We start from the raw sequence: 21,174 nt of genomic DNA on the forward strand, positions 1-21,174 counted from the left end.
AATTTTATCTGATAACCTCTTCGAAGTCACCTTATGACAGTCCTCCTTGAGATTAACTCAATTCTTGAGACATACACCTACTTTTGATTATTCTAGATCAACTGGAGCATATTTAGTCACAATCCTCACAAGAGGGTTTAGCAACTATTCATTGATCATTCTTTTCCTTCACAAGTGTGTATGCTAGCTTTCCTTCATGGGGACAGAAAAACTCGTGAGTCAGTGGCAACCTGTCAGTATACCTTTTTTTTTAAAAAAAATAAATTTATTTATTTGTTTGTCTTTATTTTTGGCTGCGTTGGGTCTCTGTTGCTGCGTGCGGGGTTTCTCTAGTTGCGGTGAGCAGGGGCTACTCTTCGTTGCAGTGTGCGGGCTTCTCATTGTCGTCGCTTCTCTTGTTGCAGAGCACAGGCTCCAGGCACGCAGGCTTCAGCAGTTGTGGCTTGCGGGCTTAGTTGCTCCATGGCATGTGGAATCTTCCCGGACCAGGGCTTGAACCACTGTCCCCTGAATTGGCAGGCGGATTCTTAACCACTGCGCACCAGGGAAGCCCAAGCATACCTATTTTTGGTACTGATAAGCTGTTGCCATCCCAACCAGTGATGCAGCCAATCTCCTCAAATTTTTGGCCCATAGGAGTGAATAGATTCCTGATCCTTTGCTTCCCACAATGCATAGAAGGGACAGCCAAATTAGTCCCTCACTGCTACACAGCGCTGATGGAACTAAAAATGGGTTTGTAGCCCAAGAAAATGAACCCCAGGGCTGTCCAGAGTACTTTTCTGATACCTGGTGAGAGATTAAGATGCCAGTCACGTACATGCCCTGCAGGTTCAGTTCTGGGAAGGCCTTCAACATACCATTCTGTGATTTTCCCGAATAAAATGACAGACTTTGGTTATGCCTAAGGCTGATTCCTAGATTTTTTTTTTTTCTGTGTTCACAGCATCTGGTACATTTTATTTTGTCTAACCAAAATAAAATGTTTATTAGCTTCATTTATGAAAACAAACTCACTTAACATTTTAATTGGAAACAGTTCATATGGTATGTTCAGTGGAAGCTCAGATAGGCAAAATGCAATAAGCAGAATGAAATATCACACATACGTCTCTGCAAAAATCAACATGAAAAAGTATTTAAGATGTTTCAAATGGAAAAAGCAAGCTACAAAATAATAAGTACAGTGACAGTTCTGTTAAACATTTTTTCCTAAACTATTTATGTATTTTTATTTTTGCAAAAATGTTATTGTTTGTGTAATACAAAACAGCAAAATTAATGATGTTTGGAAAAAAGATAATGTTCAAAACACATTTATTTTCTAAAACATTTTGAGGTTGATATCAGATAATTTCAACAAATACAATATTTAATGAAAAAACTGTGATATAGAGTAATTGTCTCTGGTCAAAAGTCTTGTTTACAAGTTAAGGAACAAAACTATTTCTTTTAATTAAATGTAGGCTTTAGAAAAACATTCATTACACATTACTACCGTAAAAAAAAAAAAAAAAAAAAAAGAATTCCCTAAGAATAGCTCTAGCATCCAGTGAAATCTTAAGAGGTGAACCAAAATGTTTTTTTCAATCATATTCAGAAAATCTAATGTGTTTACTTGCTTGTTGAGTCTTCTCGAGTCTGATCTTTTCGGCTTTGGTGATTAACTACAGAGAAAGAAATCAGAAATTAGAATGTACTGGATACCTAAAAAGAGAAAGATAATTACGACTAGAAAAATCTCATAAGTATTAGCTTGAATAAAACTTCTTAAAAAGGGGAAGAAGAAAACAAATGAGATAATTAAGCTTAGATCAAATCAGTTACAGAGAGAACTGTCTAGATTATGGCTTATTAAATAGATATTAAATCTCTGAATTACCTAAGATCCTCTCATTTTAGTTCCAGATTACTAAAAAAATTTTCAATTAAAAATAACCATTCCAGGGCTTCCCTGGTGGTGCAGTGGTTGAGGGTCCACCTGCCGATGCAGGGGACACGGGTTCGTGCCCTGGTCCGGGGGGATCCCACATGCCGCGGAGCAGCTGGGCCCGTGAGCCATGGCCACTGAGCCTGCGTGTGCAGAGCCTGTGCTCCGCAATGGGAGAGGCCACAGCAGTGAGAGGCCCACGTACTGCAAAATAAATAAATAAATAAAAACAACCATTCCACCAACAAGGACCTACTATACAGCACAGGGAACACTCCTCAATATTCTGTAATAAACTAAATGGGAAAAGAATTTGAAAAAGAATAGATACATGTATATGTATAACTGAATCACTGTGCTGTACACCTGAAAGTAACACAACATTGTTAATCAATTATGCTCCAATATAAAATTAGGAAAAAAAAAAAACATTCCACGCTGGTAATTTTTTTGACATTTTAGGAGGCTTAAGGACCAACATTTGTTGTTTCATAGCCCTTTGGGCCTGAGTATTATTTATCAAGACACTTCTTAAATGATGTGTGGTCTTTAATAATTATATTGTGCTTGAAAATTCATATATTATTTGAATGAGACAGCATATTTTGGGCTGAGTGCTACACAAAGGTTTGCTTACAAATTTAAAAAATATTCCAAATAAGAAACTGCTATTAAGAGTACTTATTAATTACACCCTTATATAAATACTTGAAAATTTTAAAGAAGGCAAATGAAATTATGTGGAATGCAGAAGAACATTTAAAATACCTATATATTCCAGAAGCTTTCTTGATAAAAAAAACTTAAGGTATCTTATTTAGCTTTGGAGGAAATGAAAATTTTATTCTCTTAAAAACACAGATTCTAATGAGTATTCATTAAAATAGTTTACTTAAACTGGTGATAAGTGGCCACTGGCAGGAAATCACTTTCAGATTAAACTAAAAGCCTTTTTATCAGTGAAGTGAGTCAAAATGTAAGTGTTTAAAACTGTCACACCGATATGCTCTTCACAAATTTTATGAATTCTACCTATACCTGCTTAATATCTGACCTATCAGTACTTTGTAAAGGAAAGAACATTTTGATAAAAACATTAAAAAATTCAAATATGTTTTAAAAGCTAAAGAGAAATGAGAAAAGCCTTACTGTGTCTCTAGTACCTGTTATCTAATTTTACCAACATGCTCAAAGTGATAGGGTACACTACAAAGATTTGGTCTGGGTAGAATGAATCAGACCCCTTTTGGCAGATCTTTCCTTCATCTTACTGATCTTTTGTCAGAGGTCTTAATTTAACTTACCTGTACTTGATTTTTATGGGTAAAAGTATCATACATAGAAAATAAAATATTTCTACCAATTGTCTTTTAATTCTGTGTAAACTGACCAGAGCTCAGGAAAGTGTCCCCAGTAGCCTTCTCCTCCACAATGTGAAAATAAGAACCAGGATTTTTTATTAGTGCTTTTCTTTCACTCAATTATGGACCAAGTATAATGTTAACTGTGGAAACAGTAGGCTGGCATGTCAGTGAGGTATTTATGCTACATTTTTGGCTGCTAACTTTTTCTAAAATACTTAATTTCCATTACTAACATGCTTCCTTCCAGTACTTCAGCTACACTGTCCTCCTAGTCTCACAATCTCCTTTCAAGGCCTCTGCACTTTCTTCTTTTTCTTTTTTAAAAAATATTTTTATTTATTTATATTTTTGGCTGCGTCGGTTCTTAGTTGCGGCACGTGGGCTTCTCTCTTGTTGTGGCATGTGGGTATTTTTCTCTCTAGTTGTGGCATGCAGGCTCCAGAGCGCATGGGCTCTGTAGTTTGTGGTACTCGGGCCCTCTAGTTGAAGCGGCAGGTTCAGTAGTTGTGGCGCACGAGCTTGTGGTTGCCCCATGGCATGTGGGATCTTAGTTCTCCGACGAGGGATCAAACCCTTGGTCCCCTGCATTGGAAGGCAGATTCTTTATCACTGGACAACCAGGGAAGTCCCAAGGCCTCTGCACTTTCTGTTGCCTCCGACTGGAAAGCTGTGCATCTAAATTTTTTTTTTTTTGCGGTACGCGGGCCTCTCACTGTTGTGGCCTCTCCCGTTGCGGAGCACAGGCTCCGGACACGCAGGCTCAGCGGCCATGGCTCACGGGCCTAGCCGCTCCGCGGCATGTGGGATCTTCCCAGACCGGGGCATGAACCTGTGTCCCCTGCATCGGCAGGCGGACTCTCAACCACTGCGCCACCAGGGAAGCCCTGTGCATCTAAATTTTCCTGGCTTGCTTGCTCACTTCCCTAAGGTCTCCTCTACTGTCACCTTTGCAGAGAGAACTTCCCAGACAATCTCATCTCATGTATCCCATTATACTTTTGAGTTTTCTGTACAGCACATGTCATCATCTGACCTATTAATATATTAGCTCTAAGACTCAACAAAGAAGGGGATTTTGTTACTCACAGCTATATACTCAGTTTCTAGAACAGTGGCTAACACAAACTGGCACCAAAAATATTAATTAAATAAATTAACAAAGAAGTAAACTAAATTATGGCCTAACCCCCTCTCCTCTGAGAAGCTTCTCTGTGTGGTACCTTTTTTTCATTTCATGATATGAGCAAACTAGTTACATCCATAGCTTAAGCTAGGATTCTATACTTTCAGATGTTTATCACACAAATCATGTGTATGATAAACCTGATGGTGTAACAGGTAAAGGAGAACTCTCCCAATGATAGAACTACTCACTGCTTTCCAACCCAATTTATAAAATTCCCTAAGTCAATGTTTATTTCCTTGTCTCAAATTTAATTTGTGGAGATGGAATCTTTCTGAAAAACAAGCTTTCTGATTTCTAGTTTTAAAAATATATACAATTTAAATGAAATTTCACACCAATTAGAAGGATAAGTATTATTTAACAAAATGATTTCATTTCAGTTGTCAGTTCTGGATTAATGATTTTAACATTTAAATACTCTCAAGCAGGCTTTGAAATTAACACCTCATGGACCTGAAAAAGTCCTTAAGAAGGGAGGCCTCCCCATCTCAGCAAATTCAGTCCACATTCACAGAAACAGAATTAACAAAGACCAGTAGAAAACCTCCTCCTAAATCATCTTAAATTCCAATGAATCCTAGGCTATCTAACGCTGATGAAAAAAACTTAATTTTCCAATTAAAAAAATAAAAAGAATTTTATAAATAGGACCCTAAAGCAACAAACCTAGAACACAGGAGGTATGACCTTTCAAGTGTTAATCAATCATAAAAGGATGTACGTACATCTTTCCATATTTTACCTATTTTTACAATATACATTAAAAAATTGATATTAGTAATATTACTATTATTATGTGCACATAATAGGGCACAGTTATTATGTGCCCTATTTTATTCTTCTAAGCACTTTAAGATGTTCTAACCTTTACATGTATAATAATGTTTTAAAAGAATAAACTAGACAGCTTACTAGCAACAATATCTGATAAATTTAGTGTCATTTAAAATAAAATTATTGAAAGAGAGGCTTGCTTTAAATTATTTAGTGTACTTTTTATTTTTTTTATTTTTTTAATTTATTTTTGGCTGTGTTGGGTCTTCGTTTCTGTGCAAGGGCTTTGTCTAGTTGTGGCAAGTGGGGGCCACTCTTCATCGCGGTGCGCGGGCCTCTCACTATCGCGGCCACTCTTCTTGCGGAGCACAGGCTCCAGACGCGCAGGCTCAGTAATTGCGGCTCACAGGCCTAGTTGCTCTGCGGCATGTGGGATCTTTCCAGACCAGGGCTCGAACCTGTCTCCCCTGCATTGGCAGGCAGATTCTCAACCACTGCGCCACCAGGGAAGCCCTAGTGTACTTATTTAAGCTTGTTTCTTTCACTTGTCAGCTAGTCTAGAGAAAAAGGAATAAAGCTTACCGTTGCTACAGGGAATGTTATGCATAGTCTCTCAATCTTATCTGTGGAGGCTCATATTTTTAAAAAGTACAATCTAAATACATTGTGTTTTTTACCATTAAGACAATCTTTAAATAATCATTCACCACAAAGCCATAAATGAAAGCAGCCAGAAATTTAAATTACATCACTATTTTCTTTTTAAAAAAAGATAAAATTATGTACCCTTGTGTGGAAAATAATTCTAATTTCATATATTTCAAAAGCTAGAGAAATAAAAAAAACAAATATGAATTGATTACCTTCTCAGTGCCTCTTTTCTTTTCACGAGGCTGATTAAGTTTGGCCTGCCTATCTACCAAAATCTTCTGCCAATACCTCTGTTCATGGTCACCTTAAAAAAAAGCAGAACAAAAAAACCCACAAAAATGCTTATCATAAGGATACAGATGAGGAAACATATTCAAGGCTTTGTATTGTCAACAACAGAACCAGAATAGTCTGATTTTATTTAATGCTACTTTATACATATTATAGTACCAAAAAACCCCAACAACGTAGTTTCATTAGCCAAACTCAGAAATTATAAAACAATCACCCCATAATAAGAATTGTTAAAAAAGAATGTTCTATAAAGTTTTACCAGAAAGAATCTCTAGTTTCCAGCAGTGTTTCTTTTTAATTTCCGTATATGCATTTATTACTGCTTGAGCATCCTCAGGAGTTTTAAATCTAGCATGGCATTCTGTATCTCCTTCCAGCAAATCGACATAAACAACTTCTGAGATTACTGCCAAAGTATCCTGCGTTAGAGTTAAGAAAGGCTTAAAATAAATAATAAAAATGTTTCAATATAATTCTAAAATTATTCCAACGGTTGTACTAGAATCTATTATAAAATTGAGCTATATGTCATTTAAAATGAGGAGAAACTATCCTATATCAAACATTTCTTCTAAAATATATACAAATGGGGAATTTCCTGGTGGTCCAGTGGTTAGGACTCTGTGCTCTCTCTGCTGAGGGCCCAGGTTCAATCCCTGGTCAGAGAACTAAGTTCCCATAAGCCACATGGTGCGCCCAAAAACCAAAAAAAAAAAAAAAACAAAAAACCGGAAAAGAAAAAGAGAAAGAAACCTCCCCCCACCCAAAACGAATGCTCTTAAAAAGTGACTTGGACAAAGTTGAGAACCAATTTAACATCAACTCTAATAATAACCTTCCTTCCTTCAACAGCATCCTTAAAATCTTAACTGGAATGGGAATATTGCATAAGGAAAAGAGATTTGTAGAGCGGAATGTAGAAATACAACCCCAAATTCAGAAGAAGGTTTCCAAGTCTGGGTGTAGTTAAAGAGTAAAATTAAAAACAAACAAAATCGAAAAGGGATTAAGGAAGAAGGTGTGTTTCCACTCACCTGTACCAAATCACTTATGACTTAAAATATAGGTAAACTTTTTATAACCACTTGTGAAAAAAGTTTCAAGGAATATACAAAGTACTTCCCAAGTAGTCTATGGAAATACAGATAGCTCAAGAGCTTTTATTCTCTGATAAAAATACCTAAGCAACCTCTTCTAAACAAGTTGAGTCACACAGCAAGGAAAAGTTTTACCTATACGGCCTGCTGTGAGGGCAAATTAACAAGATTCCTGCATTCCTAGTCTTTTTTTTTTTTCACAGCAGGTTCTACAGTGTATGCAATGCAATTATGCAGGAATGTTACACTAATTCTTAATTCATCAACTTCCATTCATAAAGCTAAAGAAATAACTGAAGGTTCCCAACTGGGGGAAAAAAGTCTTACCCACCTCACCTCCTTTAGTTTTAACCCAAAATTTCAAGGCACAACTAATTTAGATTACTTTTATTTATTTATTTTAAAACATTTATTATTTTCTTTGGCCCCGCCATGCAGCTTGTGGGATCTTAGTTCCCCAACCAGGGATTGAACCTGGGCCCTCGGCAGTGAGAGCGCGGAGTCCTAACTAGTGAACCGCCAGAGAATTCCCTAGATTACTTTTAGACATTGGATTTTTAAAGTATGACTTACAAAAAGAACTGAGCAATACCTGGAAATATTTTTTCATAAGAAAAGTTTATAAAGTAGTAAAAACCTGTGTTTATGTACAAGCCAGGGACTAAATCTTAATTCATCCCAACACTTAAAACACTGCCTATCACAAAATAGGCTCTTAATAAATGTATGCTAATTCAATGAAAAAAAATTAAGAGAACTGGAGAGAAATGTACCTGCTGATTCTTCCCATTTCTCTATCTAATCAGTATTAAATTTAGACACAAAGCAAGAAACTATGGTTTGAAGTGATGAAATTTTAATGTATTCATTGGTAGTAGTGAGAATTTTATAATTAATTTATCAGACAGATTAGATTACTACAATTCAAAAGATATTTACTAAATATCCATTATAATGTCAGGCTAATCTCCAGATTTAAAACCCTTCTTAGAATGACAAATTAACCTGGTAATCACATGGGCAAGTCACAGACAGCAGTAACAATCGTAGCTCAGTTTTTGTTCCAGCAAAATGTAAGTAATTACTAACTTGGTTAATGCAGTTATTTTACGATTTTGGTGATCATAAATGAAGAATCTGTAATTGACATAATTACTATTTAGATAATAAAAGCTATTTGATAAATATATTTAAACCTATGTCAGTCATTCCAAATAACAAACTTTGTGTAATTTTTCTGTTAAATCTTCTTCAATCTGACTAACCACAACAGCGTTTACATCCTCAATTTTTTATCCTTCTTATTTGAAAGTCTATACTGTGACCAAACGTTGAAATGCAAGCTGGTAATACCAATTTGGGATTGACCAGGTTCTTCATTAATACTGTAATGAGAATCTAAATTTACGTGTTAGTGACAGCTACAGGATTTTAGGGGATAGGGTTTGAGATGAAGACTGCTTACAGATGGTTACAATGAGCAACCTTAATGGTTATGCAAGTCAAAAAATGTGACTGCTAAGAGTCTATGCAAAAGCAAAACAATATACTACATGGTGCTGATGTCAGTATAAGAATTTTAAATATATTTGCTATGTTACAGAACATGTTATATAGTTTAAAAAGAAAGCGTCTTACCTAAATGGGTGACAAGGTTTAAAGTAAATAAAATAGGGTACTCCCACTCAAAGGAATATGTGAATAAGAAAGAAATATTGCTGTGCTGGTACAAAATGCTGTAGAAGATAACTTTATAAAGTGAAAAAAGAAGACTAGTACCGTATGAATAGCAATTTAAAGTGTAAATTGTGTAGAAATAAAGATTTATTTGCATATGCATGTAAAATTTTTGGAGCTTTGCAAAATAGTTTACACTTTTCTGTAATTGTTGCAAATTTTTAAAATAGCATGGATTAAAAATACCAAAATTTTTTAAAAATAAAAATTTTAAAGGTTCTTTTCTCCAAAAAAAACCCTGCCTTTCAGGAAAAAAAATTCAATTCCCAAGAGGATTCACTAACAGACAAAAATAAACTAAGCCCATGGTAAGTGAAAAATATGCATATTATCCCTTTTATTCCAAAATAGTTCTGACTTGTTTTAAGTCACAAAATCTTTTAGGAATCTATTGAAAGCTAAGAGCTCTAATGAAAACAAATTACAAATTCTCTAGTTTGCTCCAAACCAGACAACGGCAGATAATTACAATTTTATTTTAAAAACAATTTTAAACCAACTCTAATGTTGATTAAATATTTTAAAAAGTTTTAGCACTAAGTATTTTCCTAAAATCTAGTTTCTCTAGATTTTTCTGAAAACAGAGGAAGTCCCCTAAAAAATGAATACTGGGAAACATTTTACTTTATCTACTCTATTAGTTATAATAACTATATAGTATGGTTTACTCATCCAACTATACAACCACCATTAAGGGCACCAATAAAAATAAGCACAAATTGCACTTTTCCTATAAATGGATTAAACTATGTTCACTGTAAATTTGATCCAGTGAGGAATTTCAGTCTTTAGAATTTGCTTCAAGTCAAACTTAAGGGTTATTATGGAATCAAAACCAGTAAGCAGTTTACCACAAGAGAACAAATTCTAATTTGATTTGCTTCATTTTCCACATTCAAAACACCTTCACATGGGGGAGTTTTTTAGAGGAAAGAGAAAAAACTATCCTGGGGATTCAAAAGCATTACCCTGACTTGTTTCCTGCCAGGTAAAGGCTCAGTGCTAAGGATCTTCACAATCACACCACTCACAAACTGTGGTCCTGCTGCATTAACCTTCTCCTGGGGACCACCCTCTTCGCTGTCTGCTGTTTGAAAAGAAAAAGACCAGAAATAAATCTCTTACACTTAATAATTTAACCCTTAGGAGGCCCACTTTAGAATAACAATAATGATTTCTCAGCCTGATTTAAATAATTAATTTAAACTTACTCAAAGTCATTATGTTGTAAGTTATACTATTTATTGCAGATTACCATGAAGTAAAATAGAAAAACCTTTATTATTGTAAATGCAAACTTTTACCATTAGAAGAGCACTTGTAAAACCTTAAAAAAAAAAAAAAAGCTCCTTTTCAATGAACCAAGTAACAAAGCGCTTTACTCAGTGAAGAAATAAACAGGCACAGGATAATATATAAGAATATTGTATATAAATTACAATTCAAATGTGAAATTTATATTTTCAACTTACAGGAATTTAAAATATATCCTAATATTGAAGTTTTCACAAAAATCTTGTTTTAATTTGTTCCTGCTTGTGGTTAATACCAAGGAATAACATGTCAGGTGAGAAATTATCTTCTTTGTTTCTACAAACCTGCTCAACTCAAACTAGGCACTCAATTACTAAATTTGATTAATAATGAAAACTGTAGAGAAAACTTATATGATTAAAAAAGATTCTGTTTAAAATGAACCCTTCAAATATTCTTATGTTAAGAATAAATCACACGTCTGGACAACTTGACAAATCAGTAATTGTTCTAATAACAACCACTGTATAATCAAGTTTTTAAAACTAAAGTTTATCATATAATAACTCAGAAAGTACATTTAGTGTAAGTACAATACAATGCTACAAAAACTGTCATAGTGATGCTTACTTTTTTCATTTTTCATTTCGGACTTAGTAGGTACTCCATGGTTTGTTTCTATTTCTGACTCTGATTTTATTTGGGATATTGTTTTTTTTAAAGAAGCCATGCTAGCTTTTTGCAGTGCTAAATACTCTTTTTTCAAATCCAGCCATTCGGTCCTGTAATGAAAAAACACTGTACTTTTAAAATAGTGACAACAGATCATTAAATAAAAAGTAAGTTATCTAATACAGACATTCAGTGACTTACAATCACTCCTCCTCCCAACCTTTCTTTCTTTAAACACTTACACTCAAATTATTTCCTGAGTTTTAAGTCCATCTGGCAAACAAGCAAAGGGGGGTTCCCTTTGCCCCAACATTCAGATTAAATGTTTTATATTTGCTGATTCAATTCTTGAGTATGTTTCAAATATTTGAATTGATGAAACTAAAAGTATTGAATTAATTAACTAGTAACATTTACTAGAAAAGTCAGTCAACTCTGGGGAAAAAATGAGAAATTAAAATTTAAACATTTGTTAAACTGCTTCCAATTTGAGAGACAACATTCCTTAGTATTTACTTGAATCAAAAGGAATTTCTAAGAAGAAAAAAACACCCCATGGAAGCAATTTATTTATTTACATACATTTAACGTGTAAGATGTTTCTTCAAACAGCTAGAGCTCCTCCAGATAGAAACACAATGCCTCGCCAGGCTCTGCAGGAGCACTCATTGTTACCCTAATCTATGCCATCAAACAAGCAGATAGGGGATTTTTTTTTTTTTTTTTTTTTTGTTAAAGAGGAGAATATCTGTGGTAATGGTTTTAGCTGTTAACATTGACATCTGTATACTTCAAAAAAAAAAAAAAGTATCCAGACCCACCCAGGACCATACATTCCCTGAGAGCTGATACATTAGAATAACAAAGGGCTCTTGTAATGATTCTCTGAGATAAAAAGGCAAAAGGAATTCAGGAGTTAAGAATAGTATAAATAGAAGTACCCAAAGTCCTTGCCTTTTAACCCTCCAAGAGGAAAACTGGATTCTTTGGAAAGTAATCCAGGAAGGTTAAGAAAAACTCTCTTCTAAAAGGTATGCCATTTGCTTTCTTCTACTTATCTCTCACCCCTTGAGTAGATGGACTCCCTTTAACTTTAACATGGAAGTACTTTCTGTGACTTTTAAAATAGTAAGTGCTTCCATGTTTTAGTAGAAGTGAATCCAAATTATGCCTCCGGATTTGAGATGGCAACCTTTCTAATTTACAGAAGCCAAGGGGATCCCCTTTGCTTTAACATGGAGGTACCTGCTGTGTAAAACAAAAGTAAGTGCTTCCATGTTTCAGTGGAGGTGTCCCCAAACCGACACTTTCAAGGATTCAGATCTATTTTTATAGGATAAATTGTCGAAACTGGCTACTAATGAAGCTCTGAAAATAAAATAATGAAAATACAGCATTGCTTGTTTAATTTTGAATAAAGGATAAAAATATATAATCCTTACGATGAAATTTTACTTAACTTAATAGACCTTTGTCGGACAGGTCCAAACTGACGCGTTTGTTCTGATCCCAGATTATTTTCTCAATTTCCTTTACAGGTCAAAGGACATTCATGATTTTTATTTTTCTTCCCAAGACTGGGCTCCCCACCACTTAAACGTGGATGTACTTGCTTTGAAACTAAAAAAGTAAGTGCTTCCATGTTTTAGTGATGGTAAGTCTTCCTTTTTCATTTTAACTTCCAAGAAAACTTCAGGAGTACTTAACTGAATGGCCAGTCTATGGTACATTAAAGCTGTACTTCTAAATCTATTAAGGAACACCCTCTACTTTAACATGGAGGCACTTGCTGTGACTTGATAAAAAATAAGTGCTTCCATGTTTTAGTGCGGTGGTTCCTTTTTAAACCCCAATCGTGTTATAGCAACTTGTCTGCAGATCATGGCTTCAGGCCATTACTGTTGCTAATATGCAACTCTGTTCAATACAAATTGGAATTGCACTTTAGCAATGGTGATGGAGTGTGTCAACTGCCAACAATATAATTTGTACCGCTGACTTACTTTGATAGTACTCGTAATGGTATAACTTCTTCTCCCATTTTATGCCTCTCTTTATGTTTTTTCTTATGCTTTCTTTTTGCTTTCAAGAGGGATCCATCTTTTATATCTCCAGTGTCTTTTTCCTCTTCGGTAGAGACTTCTAATTCTAAATTAAATAACAATAAAGACGTGAGTTAAGAAAAAAAGAACCTTATTTATCGAATCGTAAGCTGAAAGTTAGAAATACCTTTTTCTTTACAAACTTCTGAAGCTTCTTTTTTAATGTTGTCTTTCTGAGCCACTTTTTTAAGTTTTGATTTGGGAGTTAGGTAATCTGCATCTTCAGAGCTACTTCTCTTTCTCTTCCCTGTTTTGCCTGAAGGTAAGCTGGATACTTCAGTTCTTTCTCGTTTTTTCTTCTTCTTTGTGGGTGGCTTTTGGGGTTCAGTAACCTCTACCTCAGAGCCCTCAGATGTGGTCCTCGATCTTTTTTTACAGACGCTTTCCTTGCTTGTGTCCATATTTGACTCTTTGGTCTGGATACTGTCGTCTTTCTTCATTCGGCCTTTCTTTTTCTTTTTCTTTTTCTTTTCTTCTGTAACAATTTTACCTTTTTATTATTTATTGTTTTACTTCAACTACATCTACTTTAAAAATATTTAATAACTCACCAGCTACTCTAAGGGCAGGAATGGGCTTGTTTTTCACTGTCTTGGGAAATATACCAGGTTTTCTTGGTGCTTCCTCTGGTGGGTTATTAAGAAACTGAAATGAAATAAAATTTTGTTACTATTTAAAACAGTTGGTAATTTTCTTTTCCTTTCTTTTAGGTTCTGGACCTACCTCAATAGCTTTTGCTGCTTGTTCTTTTGTTTCAAATTCCACAAAGGCAAATCCCTTTGGATCTCCAGTAGACTTATAATGTGGTATACTTATATAAACAACATTGCCACATTTCCCAAATACTCTTTCAATCCAGCTGTGATTAACATTTTTGGGAAGTAATTCCTATGATAAATTAGAAGCAATATTAAATAAAATGTTAAATCTAAATAAATTTTTACTTAACTGAATATTAAAATGTTTGTTTTTTGGGGACGACACTTCTGAGCTTTTCCAGAAAAATGGCTTACCACATATACAGTCCGCTCATCCTCATCCTTTGGTCTTTCACCCAGAGGCTTTTTTCTCCTGATTCTGGTGCCTTCTAAATCCAGCTTTAAAACAGTACATAAGGTTAATACACTAATACAATATTATGTGACATAATAAGTTGTAACTATTCTTACCTCTACAACAGCTGAATTTTTCAGTGCTCTGGCTATTAACTTTCCATCAGTGGTCAATTTTTTCATTTTGTTGAATGACACAAGAAGTGATATATCAACGTCTAATGAAAACAAGTTAAAGTGAATAAATATAATTAAAAAGAAAACATTAAAAAATAAACCAGCAGGATAAATGGTACTTGGGATGAATTTAATCTTCCCCTTAAGTTAGGCACAGCCCTACTGGTCACGGTTATACATTCATAACAGAAAACTGATACAACTTCCCTTCAAAACTAGTCAAAGGCTTTGAAATGCGGACTAGGTAAAATGCCTTTCTGTCTGAATCCTGCACATACCTCTATGCATTCTCAAATAAACATACGTGGTAAATGTTCATCTGCTTTGAAGTTGCTAGAGGCCTAGTGAGTCTTTAAAAATATAAAGGCTATAAAAAGTGATCTACAATAGTTCTCCTAAAATTATACACATTACACAAGCGTAGTGTATTTGATGCTATATACACTACATTATAGAATTACATACACTATCTTAGAAGTAGATACACCTCTTAAAACTAGTTCAATTATACACTGAAGCAAACTTACATCCATCTCTAGATTTTTCTATCTGCTCTCGAAGAAATCTATCTTTGTGAAGATTTGCATCTCCAAACCAGAAGTCCACCTGCTTTGCAATATCCGCAAGCACCTGTTTTACCCGAGACCTTTTCTTTTTTTCTACTTCTTTTTTCTTTTCAGTGTTTTCCTCTTCCAGTGCCTTTTCTTGATTTCCACTTTCAGTTTCCATTCCTGTCAACTGGGAAAAGGTAAATATCAACTCAGTACAAGTAATTAGTAATACAGAAAAAATGTTTAGTTTAGCCTTTGTCTGAAGGGAAATGGACTCAAATTTGACTGGCAGAGAACAAACTTCAGGGGAACACTTCAGACATTTTCACCATCAGCTCAGGAGACTTTCATTGGCCTTCAGTGTTTAATTTTTTTTTTTTTAGTTCTTTCTCGTTCACTTCTCATTTGGCCTTGTTTTTACTTTTAAAATAATTTACCTCCTGTGTTATGGAGCATAGCTTCAGTATTTTATGTCTTAAACTGCGACCCAGATTATCCTAGTATAATATATGTCTACATTTATATCTCAAAGTATAACGTTAGGAACTGAAACATTCTTCGTTTTGAAAAACCTCAAAAAAGTTATTCGCATTTTAAAATACAACTTCTAATGAAATAAAAATTGATTCTTGATTTTTAAAAATGTTAATTTGTTTACTAGAAGCAGAATTCAACTGGTAAGTCACAGAATCCACCATCTCTTTTTCAGGTGACCTTCCTGTCCCAGTGTTTATTTCTTGGGCAGCAACTTTCAACCCCCTCATTCCGCAAGTCACTGTGTATGCCTCTTTGCTCCCTCCGCTCCAGCCATGCTGCTTTTCTAGCTGTAGGTACAACCCATCTGGCAAACTCAACTGAGGGATTTTTGATCTTGCTACTCTCTCTAAAATTATCCCCTAGATAACATGGCTTGCTTCCTCACTTGCTGAAGTCTTGTTCAAATGTCACCTCAGTGAGATCTCCCATAACCCTATTTAAAACTGCAAAGTTCTGGACAGATACTGTATCTCTCCAGTCTTTTTTCTATTGCACTTACAACCTTCTAATATTACTATACATTTGTTTATTCTTTTTCCTTCCTAGAATGTAAGATTGATGAAATCAGATTTTTGTCTCTTGGTTACTGGTGAACCCCCAGTCCCTGGTACACAGTACTCATTCAAAAATTCGTTGAATGAATTGTGTCATCTTAGTTGAATCACTAAAGGTATGCACACAAAAATGAGTAGATGAGCAAAGGCTTAACATGAGGCCTGGGGTGATGCAGCCTTGCATAAGAATAACCTCAGTCTCCCATAACATGTTTTTTTTTTTTGAAACAGGAGCATTGAGACAAATGGGGAGAGTTTCATCTGTCTCCTCTGTCACACTGGGTTGGGAGCTGCTATTAGTTGGTATGCAGTCCTTAAGGCTGTGACCAGAATGACACAATAGATTGGTGGGCAAAAGGGCTAAAGCTTTTACATATCAAGGTGACCCAAAACACCGTTTGCCTTTATCTGTGGAAGCCATACTTGTCTACTGTAGATGGGGGGGCTGGGGGCAGGGGAAGCAGTGGACTTGGGTAAATGCTGGGGCTAGGCCTCCAGATGAGTTGAAGATTCTGTCCCTACTGTATCTTCTGCCTTGTATCCTTTAAAGCTCAGTAAACACAGTATTAGATTAAAGCCTATTTGTGTCTCCTGAGTCTGACTGTCAGCTAGAATCTGTCACTGCAGCAGTGATGCTGCAGACAGCAACAGAAATAGTGGTTCAAAGTGACATCCAGTAAGAGGGTACAAAGCCATTAATGCATTTCACTTCAATCTCCAAGTAAATGTGCATTCTCACCAAAGTCAATAGGAGAGTATTCTGGTATTTTTAGAATAGGCTTCTGCTGATTGGCTAAGCACCAATTTTTTAAATATACAAGTAATGAAGTATTTATTTAGATGATGCTAGCATAACTCATAAAATGGAGGAATGTGTCAGAATTAATCATTAGAAAGACAATCAGGTGTCATTCAGTGCTGCATAACCACAGTCCTCACCTTGTACTCCCACTCCAACCCATCCTGTCAGGCTTTCCTTTCCACCTTTCTAATAAAACTGAAAACAATTATCTCCACTGTCTACCGGACCTCAGTTGGTAACTCCCTCACTGAAAACATTTTCTTCCTTTAGCTTCCAGGTGTATTCTTCTCAATTTCCTTTTCTGGACCCTCCTACTCTGCTCTACCTTTACATGCTGCCTAGGATTGCATTCAGTCCTGAGCCCCCTTCTTATCTACACAGACCTCCTTTCAGAGGGCATCTGGCTTTAAGCTCCTTGGCTCTATGCTGATGTTTCACAAATCTATCTTCTCCCTGACTTTTCCCATTAGCTCCCCCTTCCAACATGGAACTGTCCATTTGACCTCTTCACTTGTTTACTTCTTGTGTATCTCAAGCTTAAATTGGCAGAAATTGAACTCTAATTTTAACAAACCTATTTTTTGCCTAGTTTTCCCCACCTCAGAAAACACCTGTGACAAAATTGCTGAGAGGGCAAAAACACTGAAATCCTTCTTAATTCTTCTTTCCTCACACCCCACAGCCAATTAATTAGCATTTGTTAGCTCTACCTTTTCGAAATACATACTGAATATGAATCTTTCTTATTTCTTCCATCACAAGCACCTGTTCCAAGCTATCACGGTGTCTTGCCTGAACTTCTGCAAACACACCCTAACATCTGCTTGCTTCTACTCTTCTTCCATTATCATTAATTCTCCAGATAGCAGCTGGAATAATCATTTAAATATGTAAATAAAATGTCAATCTCTTGAACAAAATCCTCTACAGGTTTCTTATCACACTCAGAATAGAATCCGAAATCCTTACTGTGGCCTATAGGCCCTATTTCATCTGGCCTGGGGATCTCACTCTAACTTCATCACTTGCAACTTCTTCCAGGGTGCTCATTCCAACCACAACACACGATCTTTTTGCTCCTTTTTAAACAAGCTAAGGCCATTCCCATCTCAAGGCTCCTGTTGCTCTCTAACTTCCCTGCCACACCTGCAAGGATTACTTCCTGGTTCATTCAGGTCTCTGCAAATGTCACTTTCTCAAAGAGGCTTTCTCTTTCACCCAATCTAAAATATCCCCTCCCGGCCAACCTTAACCCTACCCGCCCCCTCAGTCACCACTTACTACACTTGTATCCTCCTAGCCCTACCTGGAATTATAATTCTATTGCCTGTCTGCCTCACTATAATATAAACACTATGAAGGTAGAGACTTCAGTCTGATCACAACCTCAGCATTTGTTGAATAGTTAAATAATATATCTAAAAGGATCTAATAAACTGTAAAGTGTTAAGCATTTCAAGTTATTTTGTTAGGGGGTAGAATTGTAAACAAAATACAAATGTAGGGTATGACTGTCACTACAGCAGGATCCACGCTAACTTTCCCTTCTGAAAAAACCACAAATTATAGAGGGCAGACTACCAGCTCTCCCATTTCTTTGCATTATCAAAGCCACCATCTAAGGAAATAGTGGACAGAACTGCATAAGCACAGAAAGTCACAATTCTCCCAGAAATCAGACTCTTCCCATCATTCTCATATCTCAGCCCAGATACTCTCCTTCTTTCTTTCTCCTAAAGATTTTTTTGTGGCTTGGAGAATTTACTTCAGAAAATCTTGCCTAGTGTGAATAACACTCATCTGCAATTTTCAATCTTAAAAATATATTCTATAGATAATCAAATATACCTTCACTTTAGGGGAAGACATGAATTAAACAGGAAATAACAAGCCATGGTACAAGTTAGCTTCCCTACACAATGGTTGCAGAAGATCAGGAAGTTACATGGCAGTACTTCTGTTACAATTTTGATCTTCATAGTTTACTTTCTCAATGTCCTATGATAACCTATGATAACAAATATGTGTGCTGTCATTCCATACATTCCAAATCAAACTTATTATCTTTCCTACCCATGACTGTTCTTCTCACCATCCTCATTTTATTTAAGGATGACATATTCCACTTAGTTAACCAATCAAGCTATTTACTAGCTGTATGGATTTTGAGCAAGTTACCTCATCTATGGTCTATAAAATGTGAATAAAAATTATACCTGCATAATAAGAGTTGTAAGAATTAATCAAAATAAATAAACCACTTCCCATTGCTGCTATATAGCACACACTCAATAATATGTAAGCATTATTATTTATTATCATTTTATCATTTACCAATCTGTTATTAAGTCCTATCAATTCAACCTTTGGAATGGCTCTTATCTCCATCCAGTGTTGTCCACAACTACTGTCACTACAATATGGAACTAGTTTATAAATTGTTCTAGAAGTCATCCATCTTTCACAGAAGCTGTGTAACTTGTCTAAAACACAGATCTAATTTTCTGACTGTGACATTAAAACTTTCAACATTAGAAACTCCTCAGTACCTTCTAGTAACATAATCTGTAGTTTTAAAAAATTGTTAAATGAATGAACTGGTTTCATGGGCTTTAAACAAATAAAAGTTACTGTGTAACAATGCCAGTTACTTTACATACATTGTTTTAAATCCTCATAATCCCTCTAGGTTCTTTTAACTTATTTTTACAAAGGTTCAAAGATTAAGTGATTTGGCTAAAGCTAGCTGGGTAAGAAGTAAGCTCAGGTATGCTTGACTCCCACACTGCCTACCTTTTAGTAGACCTTCTTGCAACCTGTTACCATGCACTCTATGTTCTGACTCAGAAATCCTTAATCTGAAGTCCATGGAATTTGCGATGGATTTCAAGAATTCTTGTGAATCCCATGAAATTTTCAAAAGATAAATTTTAAAGAAAAGGTGAAATCATGACTCTTCTACATATATAAAATGAACACGTGTCAAAGATTTTATTTAAGCAATTAACCAGGGAACTAGTCAAGTGTTAAAAACCAGGAGTTTTAAACTCCTGGTTAAAAGGAGTTACTCAAAAACTCCTTTTCAAAGGAGAACTCAAAAATTAGACACGCACAAGTACAAGCAATCAGGAATGTTCAAATGAATTTGTTAAAATAGACTGCAATACTAATCAAGGCAATAATTGCAAGACTGATTTCCATTATTGTTTTCTACAACTTACACAATTGTAAAATAGCTCAATGACAATGAAAGGCAGAGATAACCTGGAACAGTGAGCTAGACAAGACACCACATATATGTGTGTGTGAATATATATATAGGCCATTTCAACGTCTTCCACAATTTTTCTTAGAAAAAGTTGTAGCAAAATGTTTTGACACGTACATGCATTTTCCTGGGATGCTCATCCACAGCTTTAAAATAATGTTTTAAAAGGAAATGGTGTGCCCAAAAGGTTAAGAACCATTGTTCTAGTCACAGCTGACTATTCAGCAGTACCCAAACACTTTCTTGTCTCTTGAGCCTTGGCTTTAAATGAGTCTTCTCGTCTTCCTTGCCTTATAAACTCCTATACAATTTTCAAGGCCCAGGTTAAATGGCACCTTACTCTTTCTAGCCTTCCACTACCACATCTCCCGTAATCCCTCCTCATCTGTTTTCCCTTAAGTAAGTCTATTAACGTACTCGGTACACTATTTAACGCTTATTATTTGTTCCTTCCATAACTGGATTTTCAGCTCTCTGAATGACAAGGACTAAAGTTCTGAGAAAGAAAATGACTTAATTTTAAAATACAAGTCCTCACATTCGCTTTTAGCCAGCAAAACTCGAACCTGTGAAGTAAAGCAATTTCACTTTTGACTACTGCCCCTCTCGGTACCCGTCCTTCCGCACGGAAGCCGCCAAACGCTGGACGGCCCCGAACCTTCCAACACCGGACAACACGCGCCCCCAATCACTGAAAATTGGGAACTACAAGGGCTGCCGGAGGACTTTTGCGCGTGCGCACAGAGCACTAGGACAAGCGAACTGATGGGTTGATGGGAGGGGGCGGGGTGAGAAGGACAGATGATAGAATGGGCTGCATAAAAAAGAACTGAGAGGATTCAGACCTCACCCAACCTGGGCGACCCTATAGTCCACTTAGAACTTACTCCGTCTAATTCCCAAAATACAGGGCCAGAGACTGCGTCCTTCAGTCCTTCCCGTCTCCCGATCCTTAAAGTCGTAGTTGTTTTCGCGTCATAGGAGGAGCGACAGCGTTCTTCCGTACGCCTCGGAAAAGACAGGCCCAGCGACTGTGCGTCCGTCGTTTACGTCACAGGCGTGGGCTGCCTCAGCGTGCGGGGCGGGACATCGGAGAAGGCGGCCGCTACGGAGGCTCGCAGACGATAAAGAATTTGATTGGCGGTTTGAAAACGGCGGTTTGAAAACGGCGG

At 36.0% G+C, this 21,174-nt stretch overlaps 1 protein-coding gene across 8 annotated transcripts; it reads right to left on the minus strand.

Moving 5' to 3' along the window:
• Positions 1-1,516: 1,516 nt before the first annotated feature.
• On the minus strand, positions 1,517-21,042 carry LARP7 (La ribonucleoprotein 7, transcriptional regulator). 8 transcript variants are annotated; one of them, XM_079698465.1, is made up of 13 exons: positions 20,890-21,042; positions 14,818-15,028; positions 14,231-14,331; positions 14,075-14,158; positions 13,785-13,949; positions 13,613-13,706; positions 13,189-13,533; positions 12,963-13,107; positions 10,918-11,069; positions 10,002-10,120; positions 6,459-6,618; positions 6,118-6,209; positions 1,517-1,667 (listed from the first exon to the last, which is right to left on the minus strand). In XM_079698465.1, exons 2-13 carry the CDS (start codon positions 15,017-15,019, stop codon positions 1,587-1,589), a joined length of 1,740 nt encoding a protein of 579 aa, XP_079554591.1. In that variant the 5' UTR covers positions 15,020-15,028; positions 20,890-21,042; the 3' UTR covers positions 1,517-1,586. The 8 variants fall into 8 exon arrangements, with proteins under 8 accessions (XP_079554591.1, XP_079554589.1, XP_079554590.1 ...); XM_079698463.1 differs by having other exon boundaries at positions 13,189-13,536; positions 14,818-15,021; positions 20,890-21,041; XM_079698464.1 differs by lacking the exon at positions 20,890-21,042 and adding an exon at positions 20,541-20,657 and having other exon boundaries at positions 13,189-13,536; positions 14,818-15,021.
• Between the last annotated feature and the right edge of the window lie 132 nt (positions 21,043-21,174).

The sequence above is a fragment of the Hyperoodon ampullatus genome, assembly GCF_949752795.1.
Source record: "Hyperoodon ampullatus genome assembly, chromosome: 1".
NCBI classification, from domain to species: Eukaryota; Metazoa; Chordata; class Mammalia; order Artiodactyla; family Ziphiidae; genus Hyperoodon; species Hyperoodon ampullatus.